The sequence below is a fragment of the Pristiophorus japonicus genome, chromosome 10 (genome assembly GCF_044704955.1).
Source record: "Pristiophorus japonicus isolate sPriJap1 chromosome 10, sPriJap1.hap1, whole genome shotgun sequence".
Taxonomy (NCBI): domain Eukaryota; kingdom Metazoa; phylum Chordata; class Chondrichthyes; family Pristiophoridae; genus Pristiophorus; species Pristiophorus japonicus.
The window spans coordinates 219,991,576-220,004,171 of record NC_091986.1 but is presented as its reverse complement, the minus strand read 5'-3'; the positions used below and the strand labels follow the sequence as shown (position 1 = coordinate 220,004,171).

At 46.5% G+C, this 12,596-nt stretch overlaps 1 protein-coding gene across 2 annotated transcripts in view; it reads left to right on the top strand.

Moving 5' to 3' along the window:
* Positions 1-12,596, top strand: part of inppl1a (inositol polyphosphate phosphatase-like 1a) — a 199,438-nt gene that overhangs the window by 65,437 nt on the left and 121,405 nt on the right. Inside the window, exon 1 of one of the 2 annotated variants that reach the window (XM_070892582.1) lies at positions 3,405-3,498. The exons of the other annotated variant lie outside the window; for it this stretch is intronic. Coding sequence (XP_070748683.1) covers positions 3,482-3,498 — 17 coding nt within the window. The 5' untranslated portion in view covers positions 3,405-3,481. Of the gene's footprint in view, positions 1-3,404; positions 3,499-12,596 lie in introns of those variants that run through there. 2 annotated transcript variants of the gene reach the window in all.

The following is a 12,596-nucleotide window of genomic DNA, read 5'->3' as shown; positions in this document are numbered from 1 at the left end:
ATATCCCTCAATCAACAACACTAAAAACAGATTATATGGTCATTGTCACATTGTGGGAGCTTGCTGAGCGCAAATTGGCTGCTGCGTTTCCTACATTGCAACAGTGATTAAACTTCAAAAGTACTTAATTGGCTGTAAAGCACTGAGGAAGTGAACGTTGCTATATAAATGTAAGGTTTTTTTTGTGTCTCAATCTTTATAAAGTGCATCTTGTTTCATATAGAGAAATATGGCAGCCATTTTGTTCCCGGTATTGAATGAAGGACCAATTAATCTGTTTTTGGTTTAAGGGGTGGAAGTTGGCTCAGACACTGAGAACTCCCTGCTTTTATTTGGATAGTGCCATGGGAACTTTGAAAATCCACGTGTACTTCAAATACAGGTCATCTGAACATTGGCACTTCCACCAACAGTGCAGCACTCCCTCAGAACTGCACTTACGTGTCAACCCTAGATTGTGTGCTATAGTCTGAGAGAGGGGCTTGAACTCTCAGCCCCACTGAGTGCCACTCACTGAGCCAAGCTGTCGATTCAAGAAAAAGTGTAATGACTCTCGGCTGCCTTCACACAACGGAAGTGGGCTGAATGTTGTAAAAAGTAATAGTTCTACATTTCTCATGTCTTGCAGAATTTCTGTTGCGCTTCACTGGAGCGTGACAGCTGGCTGCTCGGCCCCAGGTACATCTGTTTCATGTGTCTGCAAAGTGGTTCTGGTTTCTCTTGCTCCACTGTTTGGAAATTGAACATACTGACTGACCAATTGGGCAGGTGAAGAGGCAAGGCAGAGATAATGGCAACTTGTGGGTGGGAGATCGCGGTGTAGGAACCCAGTAACATTATGGAGAAATGCAGACATTGGAGGGCGAACTAAGATTCGGGACATGTAAAAATCAGCCCATTCAGCCGTGGCTCAGTGGGCAGCACTCGTCTCCTCTGAGTCAGAAGGTTGTGGGTTCAAGTCCCACTGGAGACTTGAGCACACAAAAATCTCGGCTGACATTCCAGTGCAATGCTGAGGGAGTGCTGCGCTGTCGGAGGTGCCGTCTTTCGGATGAGACATTAAACCGAGGCCCCGTCTGCTCTTTCAGGTGGATGTAAAAGATCCCATGGCCACTATTTTGAAGGAGAGCTGGGGAGTTCTTTCTTGTGGCCAATATATATCCCTCCATCACATCACTTAAAAAGATGATCTGGTCATTATCACATTGCTGTTTGTGCGTATGCAGTGTGCAAAATAGCTGCCACGATTTCTACATTACAACAGTAACTTAATTGGCTGTAAAGCCCTTTTGGGCCGCCCGGTGATCGTGAAAGGCACTGTAGAAATGAAAGTTTTTTTCTTTTCTTTCTTCAAAGTAAGTGCTGCAAGGGTCCCTTTAAGCGTACACCGTCTGATCTCTCCTCTTTCCCCCACCGCACCAATAATCCGAGGTTTCCCTTTCCTGAATGATTAATTGCTTTTACATTGGTCTCTCATGGCACTGGTTTGTGCAGCTGGTTCCAGTGGCCTAGATCTTGCCCAGTCAGCGATCTTTCTCCTGTAACCGTGTGTCCAATCAGGCATTCTTCATCTCGTGAGCGAAGGTGGTCAGTGCTGGTGGGCCCACATGTTGGAGGCCGATCCTCCTCTTGTCTGACATCAGCCTGTACGTACACTCTCTAATCGGAGGTCATCACGTGGCAATCGGCTTTTTTTTTTAATAAACTATTCTTGGGAATTTGAAGTAATGGTTTATTTTTAAAAGTAGAATTTCCGCCTTCAGATTATAACGAGTGGATTTTAGTCCTGATTCCTCTCGGCTTCATGGAAGAGAACATAACATGCAAAATTGGAGCAGAATTGTCTATTTGGCCCCTCGAGCCTGCTCCACCATTCAATAAGATCGTGGCTGATCTGATCCTGGCCTCAAATCCGCTTCCCTGCCCGTTCCCCATAACCCTCGACTCCCCTTTCGTTTAAAAATCTGTATCTCCATCTTAAATATATTCAACGACCCAGCCTCAACAGCTCTGTGGAGTAGCGAATGCCAAAGATTTACGACCCTCTGAGAAGAAGAAATTCCTCCTCATTTCTGTTTTAAATGCGTGGTCCCTTATTCTGAGACTGTGCCCCCTAGTTCTAGATTTCCCCCACTAGGGGTAACATCCTCTCTGCATCTACCTTGTCAAGCCTGGTAAAGATTATTCTGGGAAGTCCAATCTGAAGGCAGGGTAGAGTTGAAGTTTGGGGTTTTGGGGCAGTTGTTCACTCTGCAGAAGGTCTGGAGGCCGCAGAAGCTGTTCTGAAGGCAGTGTGGGCTTTGGTTGGGGTGGAGGTTGCAAAGTTTCAGTTGCTGCCCAAACAGCCCCAGTTGCGATACAGAATGCCTTTATTGAAGGCACTTCCTTGGGAACGCCTGAAGAAAGTGAGCCTCTTTCCTTCCCCATCAGAGGAGTCAAAGTCCCGGGGGTGGGCCACATTTTCCGCATGCCCGACATAAGACTCCCAAAGCAAGCGCTCGACTCGGAAGTCCTTCACGGCAAACGAGCCCCAGGTGGGCAGAGGAAACGTTTCAAGGACACCTTCAAAGCCTCCCTGATAAAATGCAACATCCCCACCGACACCTGGGAAGTCCCTGGCCAAAGACCGCCTTAAGTGGAGCAAGTGCATCCGGGAGGGTGCTGAGCACCTCGAGTCTCATCGGCAAGCGCATGCAGAAACCAAGCGCAGGCAGCGGAAGGAGCGTGCGGCAAACCAGACTCCCCACCCACCCTTTCCTTCAACCGCTGTCTGTCCCACCTGTGACAGACTGTAAATCCTGTATTGGACTGTTCAGTCACCTAAGAACTCACTTTTAGAGTGGAAGCAAGTCTTCCTCGATTCCGAGGGACTGCCTATGATGATGAGCAATGGCTGCCTCTGGCTTTGCCACGCTATTCTGATCTCCTTTTGCACACTCATGTGCTTTTAACTTCGCTGGTTTGTGCTTCTCTTCCCCTAATATCGGGACAGGTCAGTGACCAGAGCGGTAAATCTGGAGCGTGAGCAGTTGACCCCTATGTTGAACGAGCTGCAGTCATAACTGAGGACAGTTCAGTGTAACAGGAACCTGCTTATATAATCTATAATAAAAACAGAAAATGCTGGAAATACTCAGGTCAGGCAGTATCTGTGGAGAGAGAAACCAAATTAACGTTTCAGGTTGATGACCTTTTATCAGAGGAGTTCTGACAAAGGGTCATCGACCTGAAACGTTAACTCTGTTTCTCTCTCCACAGATGCTGCCTGACCTGCTGTGTATTTCCAGCATTTATTTTTATTTCAGATTACAGCATCTGCAGTATTTTACTTTTGTATTAGGGACCTGCTTACTTCAATTAGAAGGAAGAGTAGAAGAGCTGCAACGCTATTTTGGTCAGACACCATCCAACACCGTGCAGCCCAATCTCCAACAGTGCTTTGTTGTGGTGATGTAGATCCAGCTGTGCGGCCCCCCAACAGATGTTGAACCTGAGAAGGTATCTAATTTCGTTATCTTTTTCCTTCCGTTTCTTTTATAACTTTCTTTGTGCCTGTGCTTGTCATGGCCTCCTGTTTTTTTTTAATGAAATTTGGTTTGTGCTGATTAAATATTTGAATGTCTGAATGTCAGTGCGGTCTGTATGTGCAGCCTCTTGTGCCCTGGTGAATCGTGCTTTGTTTACTAGTCAGCCACTGACCTTTTGAACAATCATGTATGCAAAGATGCTCTTGCTAACACTGCCTTGCGGCTTGTCTCTTCACATCCAGGGTTTATAACAATAATCTCGGATCTGCTTACCAGGTCGAGAGCGTGGTCAAGTGGAAATGTAGAGCTGTCTGCTCCAGCTCACCTTTTGAACATTCTTGTTTATTAAGCAGCCAATTTGTTTACGAGCTAATTTCTCTTCCCTTCCCCCAGTAATGACATAACTGAGGTCTCGTTCCATGGGCACCAGCTACTGGTGTCACTCCCATCAAGGTGGAAGCCTCCAAACGTACTCGACAAGTATCCCGAAGCCATCATCACTAAAAACAGATTATCTGCTTGTTTGTGGGAGCATTCTGTGTGCCTTCGCCTACGTTGTCCTAACTCTAAAGGATCAAAGTGTGTTAAAAAGACAAGCCTGAAGGCTCTGTGCCTTAATGCGAGGAGTATTCGGAATAAGATGGATGAATTAACTGCGCAGATAGCAGTTAACAGATACGATGTGATTGGCATCACGGACACATGGCTCCAGGGTGACCAAGGCTGGGAACTCAACATCCAAGGGTATTCAGCATTTAGGAAGGACAGTCAGAAAGGAAAAGGAGGTGGGCTGGTGTTGCTGGTTAAAGAGGAAATTAATGCAATTGTAAGGAAGGACATTAGCTTGGATGATGTGGAATCTGTATGGGTGGAGCTACAGAATACCAAAGGGCAGAAAACGCTAGTGGGAGTTGTGTACAGGCCACCAAATAGTAGGCGAGAGGTTGGTGACGGCATCAAACAAGAAATAAGGGATGTGTGCAATAAAGGTACAGCAGTAATCATGGGCGACTTTAATCTACATATTGATTGGGCTAACCTAACTGGTAGCAAAGCAGTGGAGGAGGATTTCCTGGAGTGTATTAGGGATGGTTTTCTTGACCAATATGTCGAGGAACCAACCAGAGAGCTGGCCATCCTAGACTGGGTGATGTGTAATGAGAAGGGACTAATTAGCAATCTTGTTGTGTGAGGCCCCTTGGAAGAGTGACCATAATATGGTAGAATTTCTTATTAAGATGGAGAGTGACAAAGTTAATTCAGAAACTAGGGTCCTAAACTTAAGGAAAGGTAACTTTGATGGTATGAGGCGCGAATTGGCTAGATTAGACTGGCAAATAAAGAGTTGATGGTGGATAGGCAACGGCAAACCTTTAAAGATCATATGGATGAACTTCAGCAATTGTACATCCCTGTCTGGAGTAAAAATAAAACCGGGAAGGTGGCTCAACCATGGCTAACTAACAAAGGAAATTAAGGATAGTATTAATTCCAAGGAAGAGGCATACAAATGAGCTAGAAAGAGCAGCAAACCGGAGGACTGGGAGAATTCTAGAATTCAGCAGAGGAGGACAAAGGGTTTAATTAAGAGGGGGAAAATAGAGTACGAGAAGAAGCTTGCCGAAAACATAAAAACTGACTGCAAAACTTCTATAGATATGTGAAGAGAAAAAGATTAATGAAGACAAACGTTGGTCCCTTGCAGTCTGATTCGGGTGAATTTATAATGGGGAACAAAGAAATGGCAGACCAATTGTACACGTACTTTGGTTCTGTCTTCACAAAGGAAGACACAAATGACCTTCTGGATGTACTAGGGGACTGAGGGTCTAGTGAGAAGGAAGAACTGAAGGATATCCTTATTAGGCGGGAAATTGACAGGATTAAAGGCCGATAAATCCCCAGGGCCTGATAGTCTACATCCCAGAGTACTTAAGGAAGTGGCCCTACAAATAGTGGATGCATTGGTGATCATTTTCCAACAATATATCGACTCTGGATCAGTTCCTATGCACTGGAGGGTTGCTAATGTGACACCACTTTTTAAAAAAGGAGGGAGAAAGAAAACGGGTAATTATAGACCGGTTAGCCTGACATCGGTGGTGGGGAAAATGTTGGAATCAATTATTAAGGATGAAATAGCAGCGCATTTGGAGAGCAGTGATAGGATTGGTCCAAGACAGCATGGATTTATGAAAGGGAAATCATGCTTGACAAATCTTCTGGAATTTTTTGAGGATGTAACTAGTAGAGTGGACAAGGGAGAACCAGTGGATGTGGTGTATTTGGACTTTCAAAAGGCATTTGACAAGGTCCCAAACAGGAAATTGGTGTGCAAAATCAAAGCACATGGGGGTAATGTCCTGATGTGGTTAGAGAACTGGTTGGCAGACAGGAAGCAGAGAGTTGGGATTAACGGGTCCTTTTTCAGAATGACAGGCAGTGACTAATGGACTGCTGCAGTGCTCAGTGCTGGGACCCCAGCTCTTTACAATATATATTAATGATTTAGATGACGGAATTGAGTGTAATATCTCCAAGTTTGTAGATGACACTAAACTTGGTGGCGGGGTGAGCTGTGAGGAGGACACTAAGAGGCTGCAGGGTGACTTGGACAGGTTAGGCGAGTGGGCAAACACATGGCAGATGCAGTATAATGTGGATAACTGTGAGGTTACCCACTTTGGGGGCAAAAACACGAAGGCAGAATATTATCTGAATGGCAGCAGATTAGGAAATGTGGAGGTGCAGCGAGACTTGGGTGTCATGGTTCATCAGTCATTGAAAGTTGGCATGCAGGTACAGCAGGTGGTGAAGAAGGCAAATGTTATGTTGGCCTTCATAGCAAGGGGATTTGAGTATAGGAGCAGAGAAGTCTTGCTGCAGTTGTACAGGGCCTTGGTGAGGCCCCACCTGGAATATTGTGTTCAGTTTTGGTCTCCTAATCTGAGGAAGGACGTTCTTGTTATTGAGGGAATGCAGCGAAGGTTCACCAGACTGATTCCAGGGATGGCAGGACTGTCATATGAGGAGAGACTGGATCAACTGGGCCTTTATTTACTGGCGTTTAGAAGGATGAGAGGGGATCTCATAGAAACATATCAAATTCTGACTGGACTGGACAGGTTAGATGCGGGAAGAATGGTCCCGATGTTGGGGAAATCCAGAACCAGGGGAGACAGTCTAAGGATAAGGGGTAGGCCAGTTAGGACTGTGATGAGAAACTTCTTCACTCGGTTGTTAACCTGTGGAAGTCCCTGCCGCAGAGAGTTGATGCCAGTTCATTGGATATATTCAAGAGGGAGTTAGATATGGCCCTTACGGCTAAAGGGATCAAGGGGTATGGAGAGAAAGCAGGAAAGGGGTACTGAGGTGAATGATCAGCCATGATCTTATTGAATGGCGGTGCAGGCTCGAAGGGCCGAATGGCCTACTCCTGCACCTATTTTCTATGTTTCTATGTTTCACTGTCACTACAAATTGTTGCAACAGTGACTACATTTCCAAAGCAGTTCATTGGCTGTGAGCTGCTTTGGGATGTCCTGTGGTTGTGAAAGATGTTTTATGAAGGCAAGTTATATTTAGTTTCTCTTTGAAAATGTGCTTGTGTTCGCTCATCCCTAAGAGAGGTGATTCCTCTCCCTGACCATTGTCTTCTACTCATTTAACATAACTGTTACTTCTGAATACCCCTAGAAATAAATCCCAGTGCTTTGTTAGCATTGAACGAGGTGATTCTCTTCTGATTATTCACCTACTGCCATTAGCAGTGGTATTTTTAAAAAAGATACATGAAAGCTACTTCCTTCCATTACATGGTAACGGGAATGATTCATCACTTTGAAAGTCTGGCCTAAACTGTTTGCTGGTGTGTTTTTTGCATCGCCATTCGCTGATCTTAGTTGCCTCTGATAAATGACATGGCAGGACTGACTGACATATGAAGAAAGACTGGATCAACTGGGCCTGTATTCACTGGAGTTTAGAAGGATGAGAGGGGATCTCATAGAAACATATCAAATTCTGACGGGGTTGGGCAGGTTAGATGCGGGAAGAATGTTCCCGATGTTGGGGGAGTCCAGAACCGGGTCACAGTCGAAGGATAAGGACCGAGATGAGGAGAAACTTCTTCACTCAGAATTGTGAACCTGTGGAATTCCCTACCACAGAAAGTTGTTGATGCCAGATCGTTGGATATATTCAAAAGGGAGTTAAATATGGCCCTTGTGGCTAAAGGGATGAAGGGGTATGGAGAGAAATCAGAAAAGGGGTACTGAGGTTGAATGATCAGCCATGATCATATTGAACGGCGGTGCAGGCTCGAAGGGCCGAATGGCCTACTCCTGCACCTATTCCCTATATTTCTATTTTTCTGCGTTTCTTAGGCAGTCCCTCGGAGTCGAGGATGACTTGCTTCTGCACTAATATCAATTCTCCGATGACTGAGACCGATGCGCGACCTACAGTCTCTGTCGCAGGTGGTGGTTGAAGTTGTGGGTGGGGTACTTGGGTTGTCGTGGGCTCCTTCCGCTGTTTGTACTTTGCTTCCGCGTGCTCCCGGTGAAGAGACTGTGTTTGGCGCCTTCCTGGATGCTTCTCCTCCACTTTGGTCTTGATCCAGGGGTTCCCAAGAGTCTGGAGATGTTGCACTGTATCAAGGAGGATTTGAAGCGTTTTCTGTGCCCTCCTGGGACTCGTTTGCTGTGTAGGAGCTCCGAGTAGAGCACTTGTTTCGGGCGTCTAGTGTTGGACATGCGGACAATGTGGCCCGACCATCGGAGCTGGTCGAGCGTGGTCAGTGCTTCAGAGCCTGAGCGAGAACACTGACTTTGGTGCACCTATCTTGCCAATGGATTTGCAGGATTTTGTGGAGGCAGCATTGGTGATACTTCTCCAGTGCTTTGAGATGCCAATTGTAATCCATGTCTGAGGCATATAGGAGAGCGGGTATCACTGCTGCTCTGTAGACCATGAGGTTGGTGCCGGGTTTGAGACCCTGGTCTTAGAATTATCTCTCCCTCAGGCGACCAATGACTGCATTGGCACGCTGAAGGTGGTGTTGGACTTTGGCATTGATGTTTGTCCTTGTTGACAGTAGGCGTCTGAGGTATGGAAAATGGTCCACGTTGTCCAAGGTCTCATGGATCTTGGTAAGTGGGGGTTAGTAGTGTGTGGCAGGGACAGATTGATAGAGAACCTTTGTCTTATGGATGTTTAGTGTAAGGCCCATGCTCTCGTATGCCTCGGTGAAGGTGTCGGCAACGGTTTGGAGCTCGATCTCCGTGTGCACAAACTCGAGACCTCTGCATACTGTAATTCAATGACACAATTTCAGTATGCTCATTGTGGCACCCTGATTACTACCCGGGCAGACATCGCTAACTCATAAGACGGCAACTGATATCCCAGTGCAGTACTTGAGGGTGCAACTGTTGTCGGAGGTGCCAGTGCTGAGGGAGCGCCACACTCCGAGGTGCCATCTTTAGAATGAGACATTAAACCGAGGCACTACCTGCGCTCTCGGGTGAATGTAAAAGATCCCACGGCCACTATTTTGAAGAGCAGGGGAGTTTTTCCCGGCGTTCTTGGCCAATGTTTATCACTCAATCAACATCACAAAATCGATTATCTGGTCATTATCACATTGCTGTTTGTGGGAGCTTGCTGTGCGCGAATGGACTGCCGCGTTTCCTACAGTACAACAGTGGCTGTAAAGTGTTTTGGGACATCGAGGTCATGAAAGGCACGATAGAAATGCAAGTACTTGTTGTTTTAACTCACTGGAGATTAAGGTCTTCCTGATCCGTACAGCTCAGCCCTGCAGTGCATTTGCCAATTGTGCCTTTGGGGGAAGTGTGTCTCGCGTCGTTCTCATGTGAAGTGTTAGTCACCTGTGGTGTGTCAGTTGGCAGCTGCTGTGATCATGCAGGTGGTGGCCGCAGGTGCCGTCATTTTAGTGTTCGGGGTTCTTCTGTGTTGGCTTTATATGATTGTGCAGGAACGAGGATATTCTAAACACACTTGTTTTATGTGCTGCGTATTCACATCAATCTGTGATGTTTAGTAATGAAATATTCTGTTCCACCACCTGTTTCCCATTGTTGTTTTTTCTGCCGTCCTGGTCCACACTGTACCTTCATCAAGGTGACTAAATTTCACTTTGTAACCACATTTAAAATGTGTCCTTGTGATGTGGGTGACATTGTACTAACTGCCCCTCACTCATTGCCCCAAGAACATGGCGGTTAGCTTGCTGGGCTGTTGAGAATCAATCATGAAGGTTGATCTAGCCTGCAAGATAAGCAAAATTTATTGACGTCAGTGTCTCAGCTTATCACTGGAAGCAAACTTGCAGCCTCGTGATTTGCTAGTCGAGTACCTTGCCCTGTCCTTGGGACGTAGTTGGGATTGGCTGGCGGTCTTTTTATTTTCTTTGTCTATCTTTGTCTTTCCCCGTTCCCTTTTCCTGCTGTGGGGAAATACCTGGTCTCCTCACATCTTCCCTGATGACACTGCCGAGAGGGGGATAGGTGTGAAGTCACCATGCTATTGCTCCGTGCCCAGTACAACTCCTTAATCCACTTCAGGGGATCGGGCAGGCTCCAGGGGCCGTTGGCCGACTCCTGCTCCAAGTTCTGATGTTGGAAATGGCCTCTTCCGCATGAGATGTTGCACTGAGGCCGCTGTCCATTCCGGTGATTCCGGTTGAATGTTAAAGATCCCATAGCATCTGCCGGAAGAAGAGCAGGAAGTTCGAAGTGTCCTGACATTCCTCCTTCAACTGATGCCATCAAGTCAGATTAGCAGCTCAATTAACCATACGCTATTTTTGGCATCCTGTTTGTTGCGAAGTTGCTGCAGTGTTTGCCTATGTTTACTGTAATTAGAGAGGGTAATTAATTGTATGTGACGAATCTTGGATCGTTTCTAAAGGTGCTGCATAAATGCAACTCATCTTTGGGTGCTCATTTAGCGGCTGTTCTTTGTGTGAAGGAACTCAGTCAAGGCTGGTCCCCTCCCCATCTCGTGTGTGTGTGTGTGTGTGTGTGTGTGTGTGTGTGTGTGTGCGCCCCTGACTGGGATGGCACCAGAACTGAGGTCGTACCTGTCAGCAAAGACTCTACAGGCAGGAACTCTTTTCTCTAGAACAGAGAGGGCTGAGGGTGACCTGATGCTCTTTAAATTTATGAAGGTGTGTGTGTGAGGGTAGACGCAGAGAAGATGTTCCCACTTGTCGGGGAGACCAGAACTCGCGGCAATAAATACGAGGTAATAAATCCAGTGGGGAATTCCTACGATGGGCCAAATGAGTCTCTTTCTGTGCTGAGTGTTCTTATGATATACTGACAGGGGGAGATGAAGAGGGGTAGGAGGATGCTCGTGTGGAGCATAAACACTGACTTGGGCCAGTTAATCTGGTCATTATCATATTGATCTGTTTCTCTGTGTCTCTCCTCTCTCTCTCTCTCTCTCTCTCTCTCTCTCTGTCTGTCTCTGCCTGTGTGTGTGCGCATATTAAAATCTCACCAAGTCTTTGGTTTAGCCATTTGTCGCTCCTGAGAATGCAATGAGCAGCTGCTTCCGCCATATTGACAGACAGAGCAAAGCTTGTTCAGTGGATAAAGCTGAACCTGTATACCGATACTGTCACTTCTCCAAAGTGTGTGTTGCTCCAGTTCCAAAGGTCAGACTTTCTTGCAGTAACTGCAGTGAATGTGCTCTTTTTTAATGAGTCAGGAGGGGAGGGAAGGAAAGTGTTTCCGTTTAAAACATTTTTTATAACTCCTGTCACACATCCCCTTAGTTTTTTTTTGACTCTATATTCGACAGGGAATCTGCTAGCCCTGATCAACTATCACCAACTGGAGAAGCAAATAATTCTGATTTTAAAGTATTTACACGGAGGCTTTAGTAAAGGAACTGACTGTTTGGCCCATCGTGACTGTAATGGAGCAATCTACTCTCATCTCCATCTCCTGTTTATTCCCTGCATCATGGATAATCTTGTCTTGTATCTTAATAAATCCAAAATGTATCGCCTACAGTTACGTTCTAATTAGTTCAGCCGTGTAGGCTCCGAAGTTCTAGAACACCCTGCCACACACACTCCTCCTTTAAGGCCAAGCTTTGTCCACCCTTCCTGCCAGCTTCTCCTTTGGCTCAGTGTTTGTCTGACTCTGGTCCTGTGACACACCTCGGGTGGTTTTCCTTCATTAAAATGACACAAAGAAAAGAGAGACTTGCATTTCTATAGCGCCATGCACAACCGCTGGACGTCCCAAAGTGCTTTACAGCCAATGAAGCACTTTTGAAGTGTATCACTGTTGTAATGTGGGAAACGCAGCAGCCAATTTGGGCACAGCAAGCTCCCACAAACAGCAATGCGATAATGACCAGATAATCTGTTTGTCATGTTGATTGAGGGATAGATATTGGCCAGAACATCGGGAGAACTCCCCTGCTCTTCTTCGAAATATTGCCACGGGATCTTTTACACTCACCTGGGAGAGTAGACGGGGCCTCGGTTTAACATCTCATCCAAAAGACGGCACCTCCATTAGTGCGCCGCTCCCTCGGTACTGCTCTCTCTGGCAACGCGGCGCTGCCTCGGCGCTGCCCCTTCGAGTGTCCGCCTGGACTTTTGTGCTCCAGTCTTTGGAGTGGGACTTGAACCCACGACCTTCTGAATTGGGCAAGGGTGCTACCCACTGAGCCACTAAAGGCACTGTGTAATTGCTAATTAAATGTGCTCAAGTCTGCCTCTACAGGAGCCGTTGGTAAACCATCCACAGTATTTCTACTTCAAATTGTAAATTTGTATAACGTGGGACTGAGTAGATAGAAGTCCTCTTCTCTTGGGCTGTCCCACAGAGTTGGGGATGACTTGCTTCCACACTAAAATGAGTTCTAAGGTGACTGATGAGACCAATGCGGGGCAGGTCCAGAACTTCATTTTAAAGGATGGAAGATGCCTGTGCGTGAATTCTTTTAACGTGGGGTGGCCGTTGCACACCAGCTACCGCACGGGCTTTACAGAGCAAGGTCTTGGTCCAATGGCAAGGGGGTCCA